The sequence below is a fragment of the Agrilus planipennis genome, unplaced genomic scaffold (assembly GCF_000699045.2).
Source record: "Agrilus planipennis isolate EAB-ADULT unplaced genomic scaffold, Apla_2.0 scaffold90, whole genome shotgun sequence".
In the NCBI taxonomy this organism is placed as follows: domain Eukaryota; kingdom Metazoa; phylum Arthropoda; class Insecta; order Coleoptera; family Buprestidae; genus Agrilus; species Agrilus planipennis.
In genome coordinates, this window is record NW_020438865.1 from 293569 (window position 1) to 321160 (window position 27592).

Here is a 27592-nt window from a genome sequence, read left to right on the forward strand (position 1 = left end):
TATTATATAGATATACTAATTATATTTAATTTTAAGTGTATATCAAACTGTCAAATAACATTCGTTACTGAAAATATCACAGATTTATCAATTTCTTTTTTTGAAGATCTATACTAATTAAATAAAGCTAACCTGAGCTTCATAAAAGAGGATAACAAGAATAAGAAACGTAGTAAAATTACAATCGCTTAAGAAACTGAAGTACCTTTATCATTAACTTAAAAACTGCTTAAAATTTCTGTGATGTAGTTATTTGGCAGTGTATTTGGCTAAAAAAGAGCATTTTATTGAAAAAATGAAAAACAACTTTTCAGTCCTTTATATAGCGCAGAACTTTTTTAACTTTACATACTGAAAAAAGAATAAATAGATGTTATATGTGTAAAAAGGCATTTTTTACGTCAGTTTATATAAAAAAAAAATTAAAATACTCGGTTTTAAGCCAAATAGAAAAATAATTACATTATGAGGTAAAATCACTTGTATTTTTTTTTTCGGTGTCTAAAAAAATGCTTCAGTCGAAATTTAAAATAAACTTGGTATACTACACACTCGTTTCAGATCTCGGTTTCCCTGTTATCGAATGCAATTCTTCTTCTAAAGGAACTTGCTCGTCTACAAAATTTATACTGCCTGCTTTATACCAAACTATGATATCCACAAAAAACGCGCAAAGTAAAATTGCACCTGTTATTCCTATAAACAAAAAATTAACAGCAATAAAAACCAGTTACATGGCTCTGATCCATCATATGTACTCTAATAAGAGCTGCGCACAAGATTGCAATGACATCCGAAACAAGACCGGTCTAAAACAAATTTGACGCCCTAGGAGGGGGCGGCTTCTTCACTCGCCCCCCTAAACACGGTTCTGATCCGAAATTGACAAAGTTGGGATAACATGGAACAGGGGGGTAAACACGAAGATAAAAGTGCTCCATTTGTCTTTTTTTTAATTAGTTATCGAGATATTACCCACAAACGTAGTTTTGGGTTTTCGAAAGGATGACATACTAGTTAGAACATAAAGTATAGCGGACAGGGGGATCGGTTGAGTGGATAGAATTTTTTTTGGATTTGGAATATTTCGGAAAAAGTTTTAGACTTTTTATTGTACGCTTTCAAAGGGGAAATCAATTGGTAGCATTAAATAAGAGATTTGCTTTGACCGTCAATGCTAAGTCATTTCTTTTATGGGAATGTATATTTTTACCCTCATCAATGGAAAAAGCGGAAAGTTCGATTATTGGAAATAGATTTTTGTAAATTTTTGAGTTCGATCTCGACGATCTAATGTAAAAGAAAAGTAGAACAATTTCGAAAATGTTATCACAATATTTGTCCATATTTCGGGTGACACTGAAATCTCGTGCCCAGCTCTCCAACTGTACGTAACTATTTTATACGGGGTGTATGATGTACGATTTACCTACCGTGATAGAACATTCGGAAGACGTTGGCATCATAAAGTCCACAAGCTCCTTTTTCACCACAAGCCATTTTCCACACCAGACAAGCCGAATCAACAACGGCACCGTAGATTATAGGGCATGGTACATTACCAAATAATCCTATAGCAAACTGTATCAGTCCTAATGCCATAGCTTTATCTCTAGGATCAACACATCGAAGAATCAATAACATCGAACCTACTTCTGAAGTTGAATGGATAAAAACGAAAATCGAGAAGAGAATTATATACCAAATGAAACTAGAACATTGAACGTTACAATAACCAATAGTTGCCATTCCAAATTGTGGCGATTTTCCGATTGTGGCATTCGAAGGGCGATGACTTCCTAAACACTGGCATTCGGAAAATTCGACTATTTTATTATCTATTTCTGTATAATTTTGGCAACCGGCATGGCAAGCTGAAAAATAAGTTCTGCCATCTCCCCCACAAACTGGGGCAAATTTATTTCTACTGCATTCGCACGTCGTATTACAAATCGGCTCTATCACCGCCATGCTAAAATTAAATGGATTCGATTAAAAAAATCAATTTCCGTTCCTCTTATTTAAAAAAACCCCTCACCCGTCGTCAAGTTTTCGAAGTCCGATTACTTCGTTCATAGGACAGCCAATGAACATCAAAATTCCCATCCCTGTAACAACCGTTTTTAACTTTTCAATAACTTTTTCTTTTCATTATAATTTATTACCAATGGCATACAGAACGGCAGTAAACGCTATCCAAGCTGCGACAAATCTAGCATTTGGTTTCACTCTCAAAATAAACACACCGCTAATTATTATCCCAAGACCCATAACCAAAATTCCTCCAACGCCTAAAAAGTTAGTTTCCTACCTCAAGAACTGGCGCATAAGAAACACTTTCCATTGCGGTAATGGATAAGAAAATTTAGCAGCAAGGAAGTGTATACACGACGTCCCAAAATTGAGCCTCACCAGTAATTCTTTTTTCGGGTTTCATAATGCAAATGGAACCCTTATTTCTCGCGTCCATCCATCTGAATTATTCGTTAAAATTCATAACAAGTAAATATTTTACCGAAATGGAATTTTTAATGGCAAAGATCGAGTTTGGGATTAATTAGGTAGTTATTAAAAATTAAATTAAATTAAAAATATACCAGAAATCATATTCGCCGAAGGTGTTGGCAATCGAAATTGTGACTCTAGATATTTCGGCAAAAAAGTGTACAATCCTGCGATTGGAAGTATATGTAATACGCTGCTGGCTGTTCGGAACATTAGAATATCGTTTTTCAGAAGCCTTTTCACAGTTTTTGGAAAATCTGAAAAACGCGTTCTATAACCCCTGTCATCGCTTAACAAGTATTGTAATATTTTACCTCTTATACTAGGATGCTTTGCATCTGATTTTTGAATTCTAGGAGCAGATCGCACATTCGACGACAATCTTTTAGGAAATGCAAACATTGCCAATGAGGCTAGCATTAGGAAACCAGCAATTAAAACTAAACCTGCGAAAAAGAAATAAAAAAAATTGCCTTATATTAAAAAAATGCAGCATAGGTATGTCTTTTAAAATCCTTTACATTATATAAAGTTAACAAATGCGTATTTTCTCATGCTATTATTGTTTTAAACAAGCATTTAAGAAATAACAAAGGTACAGTATTACTGCTTCGTATTCCTGTTGAATAATTAATTATACTTGATTACCTACAATTATAAATATTCTACAAGGTCTGTTTTTATAGATAAATAAATTAATTACGATTTGAGACCGGTTTAAACAAGTAATTGCGAAGTAATATTGAACCAACATATGAATGCACAATATCGCACAAAAGAACTTTGAATTTAAGGTCGAAAAAAATATATTGTGTAGATATATAATGGGCACATACATATATATATATACAATATAAGTTTTAAAGAAAGTTCAAAGTTGTTTCTTCGAGACAACCATTTTATTAAGATGTTTATAGAGTAATTATATCTGTCATACTCATAAATCTTATTTGAGCTTCCTTTCGTATTTTTGTTTTCTATTATTAATGTCCCGCACTTTTTCCATTACGATAAGCTATAAAAGATGATTGAACATGTGGTGTCTACTGTCTATTATAGTAGTTAATGTGAATGTGGTATGGAAGGCTAGAGGGAATAATAATAATAATATAAATTGAAGAAGTAACTCTAATTGAGATTAATTACTTTTTTTATAAACTAAATATATTTGTACTTCGCGTAACAGGGTTAAGAAACTATCATCTTAATTTATAATTGCACTATAAAATAATATTACACTTTCTGATTGTGTTGCATCACAAGAATTCTATTGCATGACAGGAAAACTTTTATTCAATTAAATCCTTTTAAAATTCACATAAATTTTTACAGTACGAATTATTGGTTTCTTTTTCATAATACATATTATCTATTGTATATACATACGTATAAATAATTATAGACTGTATGCTTAACAAACGCATCATTATCTATAGTTTACTGCGTATGTTGAAGCAGTTTTTTTAGTTATTCGTATGACCTAAATAGATTAGCATTGTAATTCTTAACGAAAGAGGACTGTAAAGATATACCTACAGTATATATATTTTTATGTATTTACTTGTTTAAAAACTGCTCAGTCTCGAAACAATTATTTCCAAGCAGAACGTACAAGAGATGTAAACAGATACATAAATATCTCGGAAGTTGTAGATCAAAAAAATTTTTTTAAAAGCTTCCATAGTCAAAACTATAACGTACGTCCCAGTCTAAAATCGTGTCACTGTTTTGCTTTTAAAAAGCCAAATGCAAATTAGTGCACTGTGCGATAGACTTCTGGATAGACTAGGTCGTGACAACTTTTTACAATACACTTACTTGTTATGTTAATTTTAAAACTTGTGGGTATCCCTGAGAGTTGTAACGAAAGGTTAAAAATTGGAAACAAAATTAAAATATGTACTAGACATTAAAAACATTATTATGTATTAATACGTGTAACAAAAAAAAATTGTTCGATCAGACTTTGTTGTAGACAAATCTGCAATAATTACTATAGTAATAAGTGTATTTAAAATTAGACACATGTATGCATGATTTATATTTAACTGCCTCAGACACCCATTACATGGTTCTACACACTGTATGTATAAACATGAAATTATGTATACATGGATGACCTCATTGCCATTACATAATTATAATAACGCACTTTTTATGTAAATATATTCATTCTTGCGTTGTTTCGTAAATCAAAAGGCTTATCTTTTGCCAATAAAATAGAACAGATGAGTTCAAAATCGATTGTCATTGTTTTAGTGTCAAAATGACGACGGATAAACGATTGCCTCGAGTGATTTTAGGGAACCTTTTATATTAAATAAGCACACATTATAGGCACATATTAGGTCATTTATTACCTTTCAATTATGTAAGTAAATGGATATAAAACAGACTTACCCAACCACCATGCGCCGACCCATCTAGGGTCAGTTGTGGCTATTTTTGGGTCGATTGATAAGTCAGCGTAAATGCTCGTGCAAAACGATCCCACTATGAAGCCTAATGCGGGACCCAATATTCTCACTCCTATTGTTATGGCTGTAAAGAAGAGGTATCTTCAGAACGTGTGTTCGTTGAGTTTGAGCGCACATCACATGAAGGATTAATTGCTCTTACCAAAATAGAGTGGCGATTCCTTGCTGGCTACATTGTCGTCGATATAAGGAATTCCGAGGGTGTAAACGGCAGTCTGACCCATCCCTACCCCTAATAGGCTTATGAAGAAGATAGCTAAAACTATTTTGGTGACCGAAGGCTGTATTCTGTGCCCTGAGATAAGTTCTTCTTCGCAAGTTTGAAATATATGGGAGACTTTTGGCATGGAGTTTGAGGTAGAATTTAACCAGAGATCGTAAGAATCGGTGGGCGGCGAGGAAGGTGGTGAAGTACAAACGTTTGGCTGCTTAGCAATGCCCAAAAGATCATTCGCATTAATCAATTGTCTCCCATAAATGAAATGTGGCAAGGAACACGTAAATGACGAAACGGCGAACAAAACCATACCCCAAGCTATCCATTTAGGCCTGTGTCCTTGTCCGCCGTAATAAGTGAGCAGTAAAGATGAACCGATCTGCCCTATCTCCGTCGCACTCATTATAATACCCGTAATTTTCGATTGAATTTGAAACAACTTTTCGATCGTAGTGATTACGCTTACGAAATACGTATGATACATGCCTTGCAAGACCCACGTTATACAAAATACAATTAAAAACATTTGTTTTGACGCGAACATTTGTAACCAATGGGGGGCGCAAGGCCCTAGGCCGCATTCTGCCTCACTATCTTTCGAAAAGTCCGTATCTATCGAAGGTGACCGCATACACGGCGATTTCGCGGTCACCGAAGGAACGGTCAACGCGCGAGTTTCGTCCGGAACGTCATCTTCAAGTCGTGTTTCGACGCCAAGCGTCGAACAACCGTTATTGTTACTGCCCGGCCCGTCAGAACAGTTATTATTTTTATTGTTGCTATTTGTACCGGCATTCCACATGCTTGTGCCGTTTGTCGTTGACTCCCGAGAGTTGTGCGAATTTGTTTCTAACATGATAGCAAACTGAATGGTAAACCGATTTCCAACCGATTCTCATCCCTGAAATAAAAAGAAACCATGTTTATTATCAATGCAACCAAGATTTTGTTAAAGCGTAGAGAAAATACAAATGTGGCCAGTGGGCATGTTTTAAACACCTTTTAAAGTGTTTTAAACAGTGTTTAAAACAAAAAAAGAAACAGTACATATTAAACATTCTAAATACTAATTCTCTAAAAACTAAAATAAGGAAAACATTTCACTGAGTTGGCATGTTTAAAACAGTGTTTGAAACACGTATTTTCAACACTGTCGCGGTGACGTCAAGACGTCACGATAAAAAAAGTTTAAAACATGCGTTTAGAATAAACTCGTAAAAAACTGTATGACACATACACATACATACACATATGAACACATGTTTAAAACGTTTTGAAGTGTTTGTTTCACAAATTTAAAATTTAATAAAAAACTTTTTTTCCCAACCCTGCGAGCTGCCACTTCAAATTTAATTATCTACTTACGCAAATATTATAATAAATAACTTTTTTTTGTAAATATGTATATAAATGTTCCCACTCACGATAAACGAAAAAAATATTTGCTTGTACATACACATAAAAAAATAGCGTACTAATTATAATTATAGTATCGAAGGTAATTAATGGCTATGATATAACAAATGAATACTATGGAATGTTAATACCTAATAACATTAAGTATGTAAATAATTCAATAATATTAGTTATGTAGATAAAACGAATGCTATTACTGAACTACTTTTAAAAATTGCTCAAATTTTTACCGATTTTTTTATATTTTAATGCCTATAACAATATTGCTATGACATGACAAAACATTAATCAATCGACCAGGTATTAGTTATATCTGGTAAAAGCGAATATAGCAGAAACGAACGTATGCCAAACAATGTTAAAGCGGATCTTGGTAGCAACCTTCATATCGAATTAAAAAATGACGTCAGCGATTTCCAAATATTTCTGCATCATGCATTTATTGTGACTACAATTTGTTTGTTTTTACTGCACTTATCGTAAATACAAAAGCCGTTGTGGTAGGTCGATAAAATAACTAAGTAACTGCCACATTACACTGATCGTGAATTAACGTTTGAACACAATTATCACCACAACGGTATTTTTACAACTAACATTTTAACTTGCAGTGAACTTGAACTTGAGAGTTTATCATGAAAGATAAAAAACTGTCATTGTATAGTCAGAATTACTGTAGTTTCCATAAGCTGTGATATATTTATTGGTTACGCGATAAGAAAAATTAACAAATGAAACCATTTTGATGTACGCACGTTTTTAAATTATATAAATTTTATAATATAACTGAAATGCTGAAAATGTTCTAAGTTAATATTATTTTATTAAACTGAAAACTGCATAGTGTGGAACATTAGCCGTATACATTTAAAATTCTTTACCTACGCTTTCGGCCCAGGTAACTAAAAAACTTTCTGAAAAGAATTTCAACGACACAAATTTTAAAAGATAAGGACATAAAGGGGTATATTTTATGATGTCACGCAGGTAAAAAGAACCGGAATTCATTCAAACATGTATATGTATATTAATAATTTAACTTTACATCGCATTATCCACATAAGAAAAGTAAATAAGATATCTGGAAATTTAAATACGAGTATATACCTAAAAGACTGGAATATACCGGGTACATCTTATTTAACCTATTAGTACTTATAAATAGTCCGACCAACATTAACTGAACATGAGAATTTTATTTTACTTCATAAATCTTCACTTTATTTTATTAAGTTTACAATAAGCCGATGGGACGTACACCTGCCGACTGAGAACTATACTTATTAGTTCCTTGCTTTCAAACTAAAATACACATGTATATGTATATTGTACACGTAAATGTTTCAGTCTTTTTTAAACTTAGTATAAATGTCTGTACATACAACATTCAATATATCATAATTTAGCATGGTGTACTTAAGAAATAATTTATATCAATTAAATGAAGAACTATAAAATTGTCAGTTAATTTTATATGGACTATATAATAGTATGTTGTAAGTATTTTTGATAATGTTTAAAGTTTTTCATATATTTACAATTCTTATCTACAGTTTTGACTATTTCTAATCAAATATAGCATTCATCCCTTATATTTTGCCTTTATCAGAAGAGAATGACCTTTCCGATTACATCAATGAATACTACGACTACTTTAGTGTATTGTATTACGATAGTCAATGAAAACGTAAGGTTCATTCACAAAACACAACACTACATTGTGCTTTGCTATGCCGCCTGGAGGGGAACTTGACAATTAAGGTAAATATAACCTAAAAATTGCAGCCCGTGCCAAATTTGTGCGTAACAAACATTTTTAAGTATAAAATATAGTTAAAGACAGTAATTAGTTATGTTATTAAATTTTTAAGTAAGTGATATGTATTCTACCATTTACAAGTAAAAGTGCTCTAACGTTGCGTGGAAACTGCAAAAATAAACTTCGTCGAAAGGTAGGATGTAAAAAGCTTATTGTATTTTTATGTTTTTATTTCTGATTAGTAAACACAAAATCTATATGCTTACTTAAGGAACATTAATATAGGTACATACTTTCGTTTTTTAACAGTTTCACTTGTTTGAATTTGTTGACAAATACCTAATTTTGCTTTTCTCTTTTTTTTATATACCACCTAGGTATATTTACCAAAGACAATTTCACGGTACAAGGTTATATTTTACAATATTCAATTTTATATCACAGTAAGTGCCTAAAATTGGGACCGTATAACTAATTTATTATAATTTGGTATTGTTTCTATGTCGAAACCGCTATTTTTTGTGCAGTAAGTTTCTTAATCAGTGAAATATACGGTGCCTTACATCCAGCAAACACATGGGTAGATCTTTAATTTCTATAAAAGCGAAAATTGCGTTTTTTTATTCGATTAAATAAATTTGGGAAATGGTTTTTCAAATAATGGCAATTAAATAATTATATTTGTTTAATTCTCACGTGTTGAGAATTGACATAGAATTTCGAAAATAGAAAATTTGAAAGTCGATTTCAGTCTATTTAAAAATTCATTGCACGTATCCAGTTGATCTATAGAGGGGCATTTTATTTGAGCTTATTGAGAGCAACCATTAAAATGCGACTCTGTTAATTTGTTAAATAAATCGAAACACTTGCAATTTCACTTGGTGCAACAGTAATAATTATGGAGTAGCAGTTCACTTGCGTGACATGCAGCTGCGTGCAAGTGTGTAAATATGTATTATATTGTATATGTACGAAAGGGTCAGAAAATAAATACGCTGTAACATACGTATTTATATTGTCTAATGATTTTCATTATGTATTCGCTTTTAAACGATCTTGAGATACGACACCATTTTCAGTTTAGAATGAGGTCAAAGTGAAAAATTTTCCACTCAAACCAATTGAAATGATTATTTAGACTCATGATGAAACAAGGGCAAAACTGGCACTAAACGTGGTCTATTAAAAATGAGACTACAATTAGACTTATTAAGAGATTCTTTCTAAACAAATTACGAAAGATAACACTTGAAACGTAAAAAAAGGAAAATCAATTTAAACCGCAGAATTGACAATAATGAACATTAATTTATTTACATGATGGCATTTCATAACTTTAACGAATAATAAAACTCGTAATTTTCATGAAACACTCCACTTGAAAAAGTTACTGTCTTACCGAAACAATTGTAGTGGTAGAAATAAAAGATTGTGAAAATGACGAGCTTAATTATTGTTTATAAAGTTAAGAATTTATTACTTCAAATCACATAGGTAACACTGTACCTACAAATCAGGTACTAATTTTTGTAAATACAAAACATTTTAGAACACCAACATGTCTTTTTAGATTGTATCAATTTATTTTTAAAAAAATTGCCCTCGTACAACAAACACGGTACGTGTTGTGATTTTAAGAATAGAAGAGGACTTTTGAGAATGTATAAATACATTAGTAGGTAGTACGTACATGCATATACATGTACAGAACACAGATACATTACCTGCTGCACATATGTATTATGACAAGACAACGTGAGTGTCAATACAATATTGAAAGTACCGGTTTTATACCTGTATAGGTACTAAAACAATATAGGTACTGTAAATTTTACTAAATTTTGCAGTAAATAGAGTTTGGTACCTATGTGCTAGGTTTTAACAATGATGCAATAACGATTGGTAAATGCTGATTTTGGCAATAAAACAATGTAATAAGCTCAGAAATTATTTATTAAGCATTACAATTATGAGTTAAGTATTTTATTAATTGTCATTTACTAATAGGGAATAAAATGATTTTACTTGTTACGACACGGTATTTATAGGGTTGTTCGGAAAGTCATTTCGTTTTTTTTTTGTGGAAATGAAAGACAGTTTTCGTATAATAAACAAATACTTTATTAAATTATATATTGACCGTTCTGGTCCAACACCTTTTGCCATCTTTCTGGTAGTAGCATAATTCCACGCTCATAAAATTTTTGGTCTTTGCTGGCAAAAAACTGATCGAGGAGGTTTTTGACCTCCTCATTTGAGGTGAAGGTTTTACCGTCTAAAAAATTTTGGAGTGACCGGAACAAATAATAATCCGATGGTGCCAGGTCTGGAGAATATGGTGGGTGTAGCATTGTATCCCATTCAAGCTGTAAAAGCTTTTGGCGAGTGACCAAACTTGTGTGAGGTCTCGCGTTGTCTTGGTGAAACACTACACCTTTCCTGTTGATTAGTTCTGACCTTTTCTGTTGAAGTGCATCATTCAGTTTGTCCAGCTGATGACAGTAGACTTCCGAATTAATCGTTGTGTTATCCGGTAAAAGCTCAAAAAAAACGATTCCTTTAAAATCCCACCAAACAGACAGCATCACCTTTTTTTGGTGAATATCGGCTTTGGAAATGGTTTGAGCCGGTTCATCTTTTTTGCTCCATGACCTCTTGCGTTTGACGTTGTTGTATACAACCCATTTTTCGTCCCCAGTGATGATGCGCTTCAAAAACGGATCATTTTCGTGACGTTTGAGAAGCGAATCGCAGACGTCAATGCGGCGACACAGATTTCTCTCTGTGAGAACATGGGGAACCCATACATCGAGCTTCGAGGATAATCCCAGGCCTTTCAAGTGGTCATAAACTGTTGAATTTGATAAATTTAACCTCAATCCGATCTCACGTGTTGTTATTCGCCGGTTCACATCAACTAATGCCTTTATCGCGTCTTTATCAGCTTCAACCGGCCTTCCCGAACGTGGTGCATCTTCGACATCAAAATTGCCGGATCGAAATTTAGCGAACCAGTTCTGGCACTGGCGTACTGTCAACACACCTTCTCCATACACATCAGTCAATTTCTTTCTGGCTTGAACAGCATTTTTACCCTTTCTGTAGTAAAACAGTAAGATATGTCGAAAATGCTGCTTATCGCTCTCCATATTTAAAAGGGCACCAACCAAAAAATTCTGCGTAGAATTAATCGGAATTTTTCACACACAAGCCTTGTTATATGAGCTCTCAAAGCATATAAAAATTATACGGCTTAAATGTGAAGTTGGGTGCAAAAGAATACAATTAAACCCTCTGTCGGGAAAGAACGAAATGACTTTCCGAACAACCCGATAAAATAACACAGCAATCCTAATGATTTACAAGCGCACTTCTTCTGTCAGGGTGGATAATTGGAGGATGATAAAAAACTACTTGAAGAGATTACGCAATCTCGTTATTTCCATCTGATTTTCCCCATTAGGGCTATTATCTCAAATAGAGACCCGGAGACATAATCCGGTAGCCGGCCGGATCCTCCAAAAGCGCCCGATCCACCGGGTACTGAATCTAAAGCAGGTACCCGGTTCACCTCTAATCTCAAATGTAATCTTATACGAATGACAAACTAATAGCAACAATTTTTTAATTAAATAAAATTCGTGGATACGATTTTCGATATAAAAATCCTATTGCGATTGTTTCTCTGAATGATTGTATATTTACCTAATGTAAATCGTCTGGACCATGCTTGGTTGGTATCATATTAGCAACCAAAGGATGTAATATTCTGAATTTCAAATTTTTATAATTAAATAAACATGATGTCATTTAAATACTTCGGTTTAGACTATTGAGATTCATTAAAGTCGGTAAATATGCTAACAACAACTCATCAATTTCACTTTGAAATCTTTCTAGACTTTTTTTTTCTCAGAATACCTGCGTAAAAGTGAGAAGAATTAATAGTTAAACATTATATCGAAAGAATGATTCTATAATTCATAAGTATTCTGTTAGTTAAAAAAGAATTATTTATAATTCTACATACATAGGTGAACATTTTAAAACGTTCTTACAAAGCAAATAATTTCATCATACAAAATTTTTACATAAATAGTCTGTACCTATACAGATAAGGTAAAATGTTTTTCGAGTGTAGAATATGTTTTTTCAACTACATCTATCTGTCAGTTTTCAAATTTGAACGCGCGAAAATTCATTATTTATAGTGGTTCAAGTTAGTTTTAATTGGTACTATATAAAAGCCCGACAGAGTATCGTGAGACGTAAGATGACATGTGTTTTGACGAAAATATGTTTTTGAAGCAGAGGCAGATCTACAAGTGGCCCAGTACTCCAGTTATGCATTTCTTGTAAAAATTGAAAAGTAATAATTTTGTAATTTGTTTTTAATTTTATTTTTTTTTTTTAAAGAGGCTCTAAAAAGACATGTATATCGGGTTCACAATGTCCAAGATCCGCCACTGAATCACATCAAAAAATAGTTTTAATTTTAAAATAATGATAAAGTCATTTGTAAGGAGGAAATTTTAGTTTCAAAACTGGAATTCCCTTAAACTTAAAATGAGTTGAATCTATTTGCTTTGTTAAAGTATTAAATTTTATCTTTATATTGTCGAGTTTGTAGACGGGTGACTAAAAATTGGAACACTTTATCAGGTAACATGTTTTAGTATACAATTACAAAATTGCGATAAAAATGTTACAATCAAGAGTGAAAGGCAAAAACGCCGATCAATGTAGACTTACATTAATGTAGAATGTTTGTAAGTCTATATATGATGTCCGAAGCGCAAAAAAAGAACTTTTTAATCTTTAAAATTAGTAGGTAACAATCAATAAGTTGAAAATTTTTAAGGGTACATAAGAAATATAATGCACATTATAATTTTATGTCACAAAAGTACTTATAGATATAAAAAAGTGCAATAAACCAAAACGAGGGCACTATTAATAGATAGATACGTAAGTGTATTTTGGTTTCCATTTTCTATATAAACATTTTTACTCTTTGAAGAACTTTGTAAATAAAACTTGTTCGTTATCTTTTAAAGACCTTTAATGTAAAAGTTTTTTCATTTATTATACTTGCATCTATATATTTTTAATTACACCAAATTCTTCGAACTACAGCGACTATTAAATGGTTTAATTGAAATTAATTAAATGGGTGAAAACAGTACTAATAAAAATTGTCACTTTTTTATTTTTTTTACCGCATGGTAGTAAATGGCCTACTATATGTGTTACGTATCAAACCTATCGGAAGAAAGTAAACAAAACGACTTAACTATAAAATTGAAATTTGGGTCAAATGTACATATGTGTCTGCGCTTATACATGTATACGTATAAATGTTCATACGTCACATTACGATGTGCCCAAATAATCCAAAACGTTTAAAACAGGTTTTAAGATTTTCATTTAACGAACGGCAAATCCTGTTCCTCTAAATTCATGCCAAATAAACGCGATTTTGTGCAAAAACGAAGCTATATCAGAGCCACGTGAAAGTGTACCTTTTTTTAAAACTCTCTTTTTGATTTTAACATGAACATCATGAAGCGAAACCATTTCTCTACAATGATAGGAATTCTGAAACTTTAGCGCTTTAGGAAAAGATTAAAACTGTTTCCAACTTTTATAAAATAATCACAAAAAGCTTAATGGGTTTGTAGAAACTCTTGAAGTCACATATTTCTATCAAAGGATAAGGAACTTGTTTCATTTGTCGTTATTTAATAAAATTGCTACAAATAAAAACTTTATTGAATGTAAAATTCTGCTTCCGTTTTAACAAATACGTAAGTGTAGATATCGGAAAATTTGTATGAGTTATGCTTTGTAACATGTTAATACTATGAACAAATAAATGACAAGTTACGTTTATTAGCTCTATTTTAATAATTAACTATTTATACTTTTATATTATATTTTGCGGCATACCCACATGACATTTTAAAAATGTTCGAATTGCTTCAAATTTTCTTCTGGAACTTACAAAACTTAAATAAAGTCTATTAAAGTGGTGGCAGGTATTAAGGGATGTTTTAAACAAATTCCTATTCTGATGCTCTTGCATCAGAAGGATAACAGGAGCGTGTGCGATGTCATGTAGAGCGAAAGTACTAGTGAAGCCGGCTGACCGTGAAAGTATTAGACAAATCTACCGTATCGTTAGTCAGAGAAAGTGAAAAACGCATTGTTCGTTTTCACAGGTGGAAAGCGAAATAGAAGTTATCTCACCTGAACTAACAGACAGCTTTAACAGCAGCGCAAAGTTCTTTTCACACATTAAACATTAGTCACGTATAAAAATCATCATCGGTCACCACTATTCACTAGAAAATGCAACACAGCCTAGGCAACAAACAGAAGAATGGAGCAAAACACAACGAAGGAATACTTGTTTTTTTTTTTTTTTTTTTAATATGCATACATACATATATATATATGTCTGTGTTGGTGTACTATACGTAAAGAGTGTGACGAGAATGAAGAAACGAAACAGAAAAATGGGCAGACGGAGACTGCTCTACGATCGAACGCTTTCTCCGTCCAACTGTTATAGCCAAGAGTTTAGTTGAACGAAAGGCTAAAGTTAGCGAAGTAGTGCAAGTCCGACCCGACTACGAACCAACCATGTACGAGCAAGTGAGGTAAACGAACAAGCAGCCAAGCCAGCGAGATTGCTTCGCAGCCCGATTAGCATAACCGAATGCTACGACTCCGATTTGACCTGGTACGAAAGGATGTAGGTTATCTTTCGCCTTTGTTCTTCATTCCACCAAGTCTCATCATGTTAGTCCAATTCACTACCACCTTCACGACAAGGCAACAACACCGTCGTCCCTCGTCCCCCAATTTTTTTTTGCAACATCATTATACTTTTCAATATTTTTTAACTTGCCAAAATCTAATATACAGTCGAACCATCAGTGGCGTATTTGGGATGGCAAAGGGCATTATTTTGTTGTATACTTTTGCTTCATGTTTACTTATATGATACACGATCAGGCAGATTACAAATGGGCACTCTTTTGAGTTGTATGTAAATAATATACCTATCTACAAATGGACTGGCTATTAATTAAAATAATTAACCCCCCTCCCTTACACGTGAAACTCTCCATAATCTCCAGAGCTCCGGCACCCCTTGTTTAAAATTACCCCCATGAATCAACCTTCTGCAACTCCATTTAGAAATTCCAGTTAGGGAACCTACTGTATAAAAATTTTCGAATTAGGAAGACAAAATAACGACCTTTTCACTTTCAACGAAATTGTTAAGTTAGTAATAATCTAATAACACGCTACGCCCAAAAGACTTCGTACATTGTTTAATATAAGTAATTTTATTAAATTAAATTTCATTCGTACTTTGCTTTCAGCTTTTTAAAAACTGTCAAAAAAGATGAAAATTTATGATATGTGTAAAAGTGAAAGATAACAAGTTGTCACGCTTACCCTACAAAGCGACTTTTATTGAAGATTTTTATTTACTTTTATACGACAAAAAATAATTTTTATCTAATTAGATACATTAACAGGAACTGTGCAAATACAGATTTATTCCAGACGGTCGTTGTCTGTTCGTACGTCGCTATTCACAAATGTTAAACAGGTTTAAATTTTTTAATAGAATCACTTTCGTGAAGGCTCACGATCAGTGATCATGATGACCCAGAGTTTTAGGCAGTTTAATGATTGGGCCAGACAGTTGTGCAACTAAAGCTATTTCTGACGAATCTAAAAATGAATCATAATTCGACTTCTTTAACTTATTGTTAAATAGTTAAATAGTTCTAAACCAGTCTCGTATTTAAATACAATTTTAATTGTTTAGAAAAAAATACTTTTTTGCAAACAGTGCATGTACAAATATGTAGGTACTATAAATATAAATAGTGAGAAATAATAGATATTGTACTTAATGTACACTTTATTTTGCGACATTTTCAAAATGAATTTTCAGTTTTATTTGTCTACTTGAAAATAATTGGTAAAACGCGTTGTCACGAATTTTTTGTATGTTTTTATTCCATCAACCGACGTCAAAGGTAACATGACTTACATAATATGCATATAAGTTTCTACCTTTCCTTAGCCATGATGTTTTGGAATTTCCTAAATTAGAGATCATGTTTTTAGTCTGGTGAACGACTTCAAAGAGGTTAACAGAACGTTAAAATCTATTTTAGAAAGTAGAAATTATTTTTTTAAGTCTACCTTCGTAAGAACGATTCCTCCGGTGAATTATCTTACAATTAGTAAACCGTACACTGTAAGCACCTTAATTGGAATTTTAATTACATTTATTATTAAATAACTAATGTAATAATTTATTAACAAAACACGTGTTAATGAAAGTTATTTGTCAATTAAAAATTATATATGTATATATTTACTCCTTTAATAAAGCAGACACGTGGATTTAAAATGTATTCTTTTTAAATTCCAGCGCGACTGGTTTAAATTGTACGTTAACTATTTGTAGGTTGAAAAACGAGAGTTGATTGTTTAGAGTATTAAATAGAAAAAGTAGAAACGAAAGTCGATTATGTATATGTATAAGTATTAGTATCTACTATTTGATCGCTTTAAAAAACAGAATATAGGTAGTCTTTTTATGATGAAGTCAGTTACATCTGTAGTTCCCCGAATCGTTGGAAAATGAACGCCTACAACCGTTGTTCTCGTCCCACATATATGCAAAACTAAAACTAAAATTGCCTTTTCACTATTATGCGAATTAAACTATCATTTTGAGCCATCTACCAAATTGCTCTACAGAGAATTACATTTTACTAACATCAAATATCCACGATATACTACTATCTACGTATGTTCACCAAGTCCAAATAAAAACCAAAACACTAATTTATTATTCCTTCCAATTTTTTTTAAAAAAGCTTATTATTTTTCAATTTAATTTATTTGCGTGAAAAATTTATAAAACAATGAAAAACTGTAGTTAGAACTGTTACTTTTAATTGTATCAAATTACTAACAAACAAGAAATGTGAAAGTTCTTTAGGGCTTACACTAGTTATAATACCTTCACATGATATTGTATATGTATAAAGTTTGTTTTCTTTGTAATTTTACATATCAATATCACTTAGCATATTGTTGGTGGTAACAAAGGTTAATAGAGCTTAACATGAATTTAACCTATTCACATATCGTCCTTGAGAAGCGGTCTATGTGTGGCCTTGACCGTGAATCGGCCTTTATTTATTAATCAAGGGTACACAATCCTATTAGATTTTTCGCGGTAAACCCCTTCGAAAACCAATCAATTTTGGACGTTCGCAATTGACACATTTCGAAAACAAGCTGAAGGTTAATTCAGAAAATTATTACTGTAACGAGATTAGTAGCATTAACCACCTTCAAACTTTTGGACAATTTAATTAAACTCAATTCAAAGTAATTGACCAGAATAAAACCGTTTCGCTTTGCAAGGACGACCAAATAAAAGTTTTGTTCGCTTTATTAAATAAATTCACATTTTCTTCAGACCACAATCAAAAAAGAACTTCATTTACTACAGATTAACATGAAATTTTGTTGATTGTTTTCAGAAAATATTACTCGCAAGCTTTATATCTACATTTATGGATTATTATACATTTTATGGTAGAAGGTCAACCTGATTTATTACAGTAGTACGATTTTTTACAAATTCTGTGAATTTTATTCGTATATGTGTCTATTTTATATAACTTAATAACCAAGGTCATAAATAATTTACATAATCCAAAAAGTTGCTCATTAAATTCAAAGGGAGAAAATAAACCAAAATGTGTTGACGAAATGAATTAAAAATTATCTTATTCTGCATAATATCTAAATTAAATAACTTTTTCTTCACTAGACTGATTGGGTATTAAATTTATATTTTGACCCACTATCGTCATTTTGTACAAAATGATGAAGGATTGAAGGCATACATCTAGATTCGAGAAAATTATTTTACCTACTTTTTTACCTGGATGTACCTATACAAATGTCATTTATCTGTAACATAGACATGGCATAATCTACGATCCACGGTATAAACATATTTTATAGAATATTAGAATATTTTTTAAATTTATTTTTATCAATCTGACTTTGGATTTAACTATCTCGTACTATTTTTTTTACACGTAGAGGTATATCGACAAGCAGACAAAAATACAATCCCATAAGACCAAGTTTTCGATCACTCGATATATAATCCTAATCCTTAAAATTTATTTTAAAAAATAATAANAAATATCTATTTCTACTAATTTAATAATTTAATAGTTAGGTACACATACGAGACGGGGAAGTCCCGGAGGACTATAAACGTACACACAGGATTCGTAGATGTTGAAAAAGCGTTTGAGAGGTTTAATAGGGAAAAATATTAAATATACTTAAAAATGCAGGGATAAAATTCAGAAATAGAAGAATGATATTAACTATTTGTGAACAGTAATCTAATCTAGGTCTACTTCTACTCCTCTTAACTCCTGTTTCTGCTTCTAATACGTCTCTGGTTAGCCCTTCATGCCTGAGAAGGCGTCCTACCAACTTATCTCGCCTATTCCTTATTGACTTCCCTAGAATCCTTTGTTCTCCTATTCTTTCTAATACCTCTTCATTTCTAACCTATTCTATCCACGATATCATCTTCGTTCGCCTCTAACACCACATTTCGAACACTTCTAACCTTTTCTTTTCCGCCGCGCCCACCGTCCATGTTTCTCACCCGTACAGCGCCGCGCTCCAGACATACACCATTCACAATTTTTTTCTTGTTTTTTATTAAAAGCGACTCGCTATCCTCTGGTTTATATCAGTATTATTCCTTCCATCCTGACTTATCTGACTTCCTATAGATATCGAAAATCAGCCACTTGTTTTAATTTTTCGTCTCCTATCTTTATATTCGCTTTTTCCCTACATTTTCTTCTCTTGCATACCAGTATTTTTGTATTACTTTTATTTATTTTCATACAATACTGTTTTGTCAATACCGCTTCTGTATTATTTAAGGCCATCTTTAACTGCTTCCTAAATGCTAATACTGCAATGTCATCTGCAAATCTAAACATACTAATCTGTTGCCCCTTCTATATCTGTCTTTAATGATGTTGATCGCGTCTTCGATGTACAGATTATTAAAAAGTTTCAAGTGAAATTAATTCAATCCTTAGTCGTTAGTTAAAACTAAATACGTACCGAAAGTCGATTATGTATATGTATAAGTATTAGTATCTACTATTTGATCGCTTTAAAAAACAGAATATAGGTAGTCTTTTTATGATGAAGTCAGTTACATCTGTAGTTCCCCGAATCGTTGGAAAATGAACGCCTACAACCGTTGTTCTCGTCCCACATATATGCAAAACTAAAACTAAAATTGCCTTTTCACTATTATGCGAATTAAACTATCATTTTGAGCCATCTACCAAATTGCTCTACAGAGAATTACATTTTACTAACATCAAATATCCACGATATACTACTATCTACGTATGTTCACCAAGTCCAAATAAAAACCAAAACACTAATTTATTATTCCTTCCAATTTTTTTTAAAAAAGCTTATTATTTTTCAATTTAATTTATTTGCGTGAAAAATTTATAAAACAATGAAAAACTGTAGTTAGAACTGTTACTTTTAATTGTATCAAATTACTAACAAACAAGAAATGTGAAAGTTCTTTAGGGCTTACACTAGTTATAATACCTTCACATGATATTGTATATGTATAAAGTTTGTTTTCTTTGTAATTTTACATATCAATATCACTTAGCATATTGTTGGTGGTAACAAAGGTTAATAGAGCTTAACATGAATTTAACCTATTCACATATCGTCCTTGAGAAGCGGTCTATGTGTGGCCTTGACCGTGAATCGGCCTTTATTTATTAATCAAGGGTACACAATCCTATTAGATTTTTCGCGGTAAACCCCTTCGAAAACCAATCAATTTTGGACGTTCGCAATTGACACATTTCGAAAACAAGCTGAAGGTTAATTCAGAAAATTATTACTGTAACGAGATTAGTAGCATTAACCACCTTCAAACTTTTGGACAATTTAATTAAACTCAATTCAAAGTAATTGACCAGAATAAAACCGTTTCGCTTTGCAAGGACGACCAAATAAAAGTTTTGTTCGCTTTATTAAATAAATTCACATTTTCTTCAGACCACAATCAAAAAAGAACTTCATTTACTACAGATTAACATGAAATTTTGTTGATTGTTTTCAGAAAATATTACTCGCAAGCTTTATATCTACATTTATGGATTATTATACATTTTATGGTAGAAGGTCAACCTGATTTATTACAGTAGTACGATTTTTTACAAATTCTGTGAATTTTATTCGTATATGTGTCTATTTTATATAACTTAATAACCAAGGTCATAAATAATTTACATAATCCAAAAAGTTGCTCATTAAATTCAAAGGGAGAAAATAAACCAAAATGTGTTGACGAAATGAATTAAAAATTATCTTATTCTGCATAATATCTAAATTAAATAACTTTTTCTTCACTAGACTGATTGGGTATTAAATTTATATTTTGACCCACTATCGTCATTTTGTACAAAATGATGAAGGATTGAAGGCATACATCTAGATTCGAGAAAATTATTTTACCTACTTTTTTACCTGGATGTACCTATACAAATGTCATTTATCTGTAACATAGACATGGCATAATCTACGATCCACGGTATAAACATATTTTATAGAATANTCGATCACTCGATATATAATCCTAATCCTTAAAATTTATTTTAAAAAATAATAATAAACAATATACTCAAAGGCTTGTACTCTCCTTTGTTCATTGTTACTCTTGGATATAATCTGACAAAAGACGCCCCTGGAAACAATCTCATAAGCCCAAGCACTCAATCCTCAAACACCCGATAACCCAAAATTCTAGAATTGAACTTAATAATGGGGATGGCCATGATATTGAACTAACATTAAAAAATTAGCGAAACTTATTAAGCTCAATTCATGCTATCAGTCAAGTCAAGGTTGAGTCACGGTTGATCGACAGGACCGTGATTTGACCGTTCCTTATAGTATGAATTGATATTTTACTTGACTGTGACCAGACCGTAATTTGACCTATAATATAAAAATGGGCTTTACTTCTGAGGCCATTAAAAACAAAAACTCGATAACATTAGAGGTAGAAAAAAGCAACTATAATTTAATAAAAAGGATGACACGATTGAAGGAAGGATCTGTGTTGAGGGTTAAGAAAATTTAGTGATTATTTTAGTCATGCCATGATTTCACAATTTAGTTTTACTTACATTTGATCGCGGTTAATGTTCAGTAATCATTATCGTTTTAGCTTCGATTGAAAGTTTGACTAAAATATTTACTTTTAGATTTCATTAAAAAAATGCTTTTGTAATGTATATATGTCTAATTATAAAAGCTTTTATAATCAAATTATTTTTCATTCTTTAATCAAATTTTCTGCTGCAGTATTTAGTAAACTCAAAATTGTCTTTACAAATCGCTAATTCAAAAATATCTATTTCTACTAATTTAATAATTTAATAGTTAGGTACACATACGAGACGGGGAAGTCCCGGAGGACTATAAACGTACACACAGGATTCGTAGATGTAGAAAAAGCGTTTGAGAGGTTTAATAGGGAAAAATATTAAATATACTTAAAAATGCAGGGATAAAATTCAGAAATAGAAGAATGATATTAACTATTTGTGAACAGTAATCTAATCTAGGTCTACTTCTACTCCTCTTAACTCCTGTTTCTGCTTCTAATACGTCTCTGGTTAGCCCTTCATGCCTGAGAAGGCGTCCTACCAACTTATCTCGCCTATTCCTTATTGACTTCCCTAGAATCCTTTGTTCTCCTATTCTTTCTAATACCTCTTCATTTCTAACCTATTCTATCCACGATATCATCTTCGTTCGCCTCTAACACCACATTTCGAACACTTCTAACCTTTTCTTTTCCGCCGCGCCCACCGTCCATGTTTCTCACCCGTACAGCGCCGCGCTCCAGACATACACCATTCACAATTTTTTTCTTGTTTTTTATTAAAAGCGACTCGCTATCCTCTGGTTTATATCAGTATTATTCCTTCCATCCTGACTTATCTGACTTCCTATAGATATCGAAAATCAGCCACTTGTTTTAATTTTTCGTCTCCTATCTTTATATTCGCTTTTTCCCTACATTTTCTTCTCTTGCATACCAGTATTTTTGTATTACTTTTATTTATTTTCATACAATACTGTTTTGTCAATACCGCTTCTGTATTATTTAAGGCCATCTTTAACTGCTTCCTAAATGCTAATACTGCAATGTCATCTGCAAATCTAAACATACTAATCTGTTGCCCCTTCTATATCTGTCTTTAATGATGTTGATCGCGTCTTCGATGTACAGATTATTAAAAAGTTTCAAGTGAAATTAATTCAATCCTTAGTCGTTAGTTAAAACTAAATACGTACATCATTAATCAAACGAGAAAATACTCAACAGTGTAATTAAAGAATAATTTTATTGAAAGACACAGTATAAGAACGCAAACTTATGGTCTTGTAAAAAAAATAATTTAAACAATTAGACTGCAGTGTTTTTTTGAAAAAGAAGGAGACAACCCCGTTCTGATATAGTTAATCTGATCAGAGCAAGAAAAAACATGACGCCCTTGTATACGTATATAAGCATTTATAGGTATATCTATATGATTATTAAAAATTATAAGATGCGGTATTTGTTTAACTGATAAATTTTTATCTTATGACAACAGTGGGTATGTGATCTGCTTTCTTGTAGAGTGTAGACACCCATAGACATGCACAACTTGCCATATCACTTAAACATACATCAGATAATATAATCATTTAGAGGTAAAAAAGACATTTACAAAAATTATAAAAAAAAACAGAACAGCCGATGCTGTGATTACAATAATACTTTAAACATAGCAACATTGATTTTCAAAGTTAGATTCTAATTTTTCGTATCTGTGTAATAATAATTAAAAAGATTGTATAACCAACAAATACAGTAAAAATTATATTCTTATTAGGTATGTGCTATCATATTGAAAAAATGAATAACAAACAGATAAAATATTTTACTGGTTCTGTACTAATATTATAGTAAATTTGGATGTTTATTTTGGTAATATCGAAACATTGAAATAGCAAATTGAAAAAAGTTTTAAAAGTAAAATCATCTTGTTTTGTCAGGTTGTAATTTTTTCTCAAATGCACTATAATGAATATTAGCGAAATTATTTTAATTTTCTATTTCTCACTCCCATGTGAGGGTGGCATCCTACTAAACCCGTGCTTATTCCCCTACAGCCTTCCTGTCAGATTAAACGAAAGCAAAACGTATGAATATGCAGTTTTAGTGTTTAATTTCTAGCTTTATTGTTTTTTGGTTCCTTTACCGTAAAAGCAGTCAAAATTAAGCAATATTTTAAAAATAATTTCCAAGGTTAAATTCCATAACCCTGACCAGTAAGTATTTCTTTAGGATATATATGTATACATACACAAAATGAATACAAATAATGTATATGAAGGTCAAATATGAATTGTTAGATCAAATAAATTGGTCCTTAATCTAACAGATTACGAAAACATTCTCACTTTCAGACTGTGCTCTATATACACTACCAAAATTATTATAGAAAAAATTAATTAATAAAATATATTAAGCTCTCAAAATGGAATTAGGTAGGTATTAATAACTTTTTTGTCTTCGAATTTATTAACGGGAAAAATCGCATGCCATTAAAGTTTTTCTTTTATTATACAATAAAGCAGCCTGGTACAATCTAAAAACGGGTAAGTACTAATAAAAAGCTTAACAAACAGTTTTTCGAATTTAAATTTTACCCATTTTAAATGACAACTTTGTCTTGTATATTTTTGCATGGGTTTGCTTTTAAATGTGAACAACACACGTGTATGTGTACAGTATTCGGACTGTATTTAATTCGATTTTTTCGAAATAGAAACATCACATTAACTCTTTAACTTTAAAATTTATCAGGATTAGTTATGTATAGTACCTATTTTTTACAATTCTAAATAAACGACCAGATTAGAATATTAATAGATTCGCTGCTTCTACCAAAGTAGGCAAAGAATTGTTATACCTACGAATGTATGCTGCTAAGATATTTATGAACTGTTTGGAAACATGGTAGTAATTGCACGAAAAATAAAATCACTCGTTTGTGACAAACTGTATGTGCGCATGAATTGTATGCCTAAAAGTATAGGTACATCTTCGAATTTATTTATTTGTTTCGTGATTTTCACGAATTTAGCTTACAGGTACATCGTAAACTAAAAATTTATATTAATCTGCAACGGAAATGTTCCTTTATACATGCATTGTATAACAGGTAAATAATATTTTTGTATGCCTGACAATCCGCCAATAAGAAAAAAGGTAATGATGCGTTATATACTTTGTTCAAGTTCTGTGATTTGATTGGTTGACGTTATATAAGACAATTATTTAATATACATAGGTGCAAGTTCTCGTAAATGTTAATAAACCAACCAATATACATCAATAATAATAACAACGATACCAACTGTGTATGACATTGAAGAAATAGCGTCTTTTTCAACTGTACACCCTGTTGTATTCGATTGCAATTAAAAATTGTCTGCACTAAAAATCGCGGCAATCACAGATCACATCACAGTATCTAAGCATTACAGTGCTTGAGGAAATTAAATAAAAATGCCAAATCGAAAATCTTATAGAAAAGGAAATGAAAACCGGCTTCTAGGTTGCTCAAAGCCTCGGTGCTAAGAGCATTCGATTCTATAATTGCACTACGTCTGTCGTCACTGTTCATAAAAACCATTCTTTTTATTACGATACCTATACGGGAAACTTGCCATACCATAGTTAGGTACATGAACAAGTTTTAGGAAGGATCGATTACAAATAAATATCATACTGGCAACCGGCTTTTCCGTCCGAAACCTTTATAAAGTACATTCAATAACAACACAGTTATATATAACCTCTGTTTTTAGTGCCGTCACTTTTGATTTCATTTCGCTTGTAATCGTTTGAATACGCATGTACATTGAAAAAGAACGCTTTTGGTAAATAATTATTCTGCCTAAAACAAAAAAGTAGGTTCTTTGCTTCTGTAAACGATTATTGTTTTCAATTATTCCATTTGTCGTCATTCGTTATTGATGTAGGTAGATATAAAAGGGGCAGGAAATGTTTACTGTTGAATCTATTGCAACATTTAGAATTATTTAAAATTTAAATTAAATATANTCGAGTTGCCGAAGCGTTGGTGGTATGTAATAGATATAGTTTTACAAGTATTTATGTTGAAATTGTCAATCGGTATAACAAACATAAATAAAAATATCATTTAAACCTACTATTTGAATGTTATCAATCATTCCGGCGTTGTTTAAGTAGAAGATTCTGTTCTCATAGAAAATTACAATCGATATTCCAAAAGTATTAAATAGCTTTAAATAGGTATTTAATTTTTAATTTTGTCTTGATGCATTACGACTTACTTATTATGGATTATTTTATAAAAATATGACCGTTTTTTTACAAAAAATATGTAGTACCTACAAAACTTTTAAACATGTACTATAGAAAGAAAACATCTACTAAACTTGTAACTGTAATGTTGGTTGCAGAAGTTGATGAAAAAACAATTGCGTTTTTCCAACTGTTTTTCCACCGGCCAGAGAAGAGAGACGTCTCTCTTCTCTGCACCGGCATAATTGGTTGCAGCGCTTAGGAATAGGAAGTAGTGCTACAAATAACGTAAACGTTTTAAAACATTGCAAGTTACGTTATTTTCGTCATTGCTAAGTTATACATATTCGGCCAAAACGTTAAAAAATTAAGTTTTTTACGAATAGGAAAACTATTTGTATAAGTAATGTGTTTTGAAAAAAGTTTGTATTCTAGAAATGTAGAAATCAGCTACGTGATTTAAAAATAACGTGTTATAGTTGAAACGTTTGTAATCTACTAGTAGCTAAAATAACGATCTTACATGTTATTATTATACCATCTGACAGTTAAACTCGGTCTTTCCCCTATGGTCATTCCCTATGGTCTTTCCGTAGACTACTGTATTTGTGTTTTATGTTTATTAATTGGGACTTTATATTGCCTTAAAAGATGTGGTATGAAATATTACCTAGTTTTGGGATAGTTGTAGCAGCAATGGCGTTACCTCATTTTTCGGCTTTTGTTATTAATAAGGCGATTTGTGGAAATGTAAGATATTTTTAAAAAATTAACCTCAAATAGTTATGTAAGCTTATTTTAAACGTTTTTTAGAGCTACAGACGTAGACTATTAGAAACGGAAGACATGCTGCAGTATTTAAGGGATTGGACTTTAACTGGCAATCCTTATAAAATAAATGTGAGTTTGGTTTCACGATTCCATTTATGTTATTTAATTACACTAATAATTCAATTGTTTATTTTATATTTAATGTTTAGTTTTGGAAAATCAAATGTGTCGTGTTTTTAGGGTTTAGACGCAATTCCTGATGAGGATAATTAAATATGCTGCATGTTAGTAAGTTAAAATTAACATTATTAATATTACAATTATTCACTTTTAAAAACTGTAAATAAAGTACTAGAAAACCATTATTAACTTTTATTCAAATTAAAAGATTTATTAAAGTACACAAAACCTTGGTCATAGTTTATGAAACACAGCTAGCTTTAATTTGGCAAGAATAAAGGTTTGTTTTTTTTCTTATTAGCAATTCTGTAAAGAATATCACTTAAGGACTGCAGATGGTCGAAGTGAATCCCGGTTATTCCTTGAAGCTCCATCCCAATTCTATCCTTATCAAGAACTTTAAATGCCTCAACCAACTGCATTCCTGTTAGAATAATCCCTGAAGGAATATAACATCGGTGAGCCAATAAACATTTAAATACAGCTTCTTTTAATCCTGTTCCTGAATAAATAGAGTGCAGTTTACGATGTATTGTAGGCCAAAAAAGAATAAGTAAGTTCAAAAGCTCAGTACAGAGTTCCATGACTCTAGTTTTTAATTTTAATGGATATGCAAAGTACATGTACAATATGTTTAAGTCATTTGACATTGTATTCTTGGGAAGCTTATATCCTAGCGTTTTAAAGATTCCTCTTTCAGCACTTTTTAT

General features: G+C 31.6%; 3 protein-coding genes across 11 annotated transcripts in view; 2 read left to right on the forward strand and 1 right to left on the reverse strand.

Moving 5' to 3' along the window:
* On the reverse strand, positions 1–15426 carry LOC108737324 (solute carrier organic anion transporter family member 3A1). Its single transcript, XM_018470112.2, has 9 exons — positions 14627–15426; positions 5125–6100; positions 4906–5046; positions 2820–2951; positions 2598–2762; positions 2166–2291; positions 2039–2108; positions 1434–1972; positions 1–696 (listed from the first exon to the last, which is right to left on the reverse strand). Exons 2-9 carry the CDS (start codon positions 6053–6055, stop codon positions 545–547), a joined length of 2256 nt encoding a protein of 751 aa, XP_018325614.1. The 5' UTR covers positions 6056–6100; positions 14627–15426; the 3' UTR covers positions 1–544.
* A 10928-nt stretch (positions 15427–26354) lies between these two features.
* LOC108737311 lies at positions 26355–27064 on the forward strand. Its single transcript, XM_018470091.1, has 3 exons — positions 26355–26681; positions 26745–26831; positions 26943–27064. Exons 1-3 carry the CDS (start codon positions 26583–26585, stop codon positions 26973–26975), a joined length of 219 nt encoding a protein of 72 aa, XP_018325593.1. The 5' UTR covers positions 26355–26582; the 3' UTR covers positions 26976–27064.
* A 121-nt stretch (positions 27065–27185) lies between these two features.
* LOC108737309 (latrophilin Cirl-like) overlaps positions 27186–27592 on the forward strand; it is a 104134-nt gene continuing 103727 nt past the window's right edge. For 7 of the 9 annotated variants that reach the window (XM_025975549.1, XM_025975528.1, XM_025975550.1 and 4 more), the window contains exon 1: positions 27186–27435. The gene's annotated coding sequence lies outside the window, so the exon portion shown is untranslated. The remainder of the gene's footprint in view (positions 27436–27592) is intronic. The other 2 variants (XM_025975529.1, XM_025975540.1) reach the window with 1 other exon arrangement.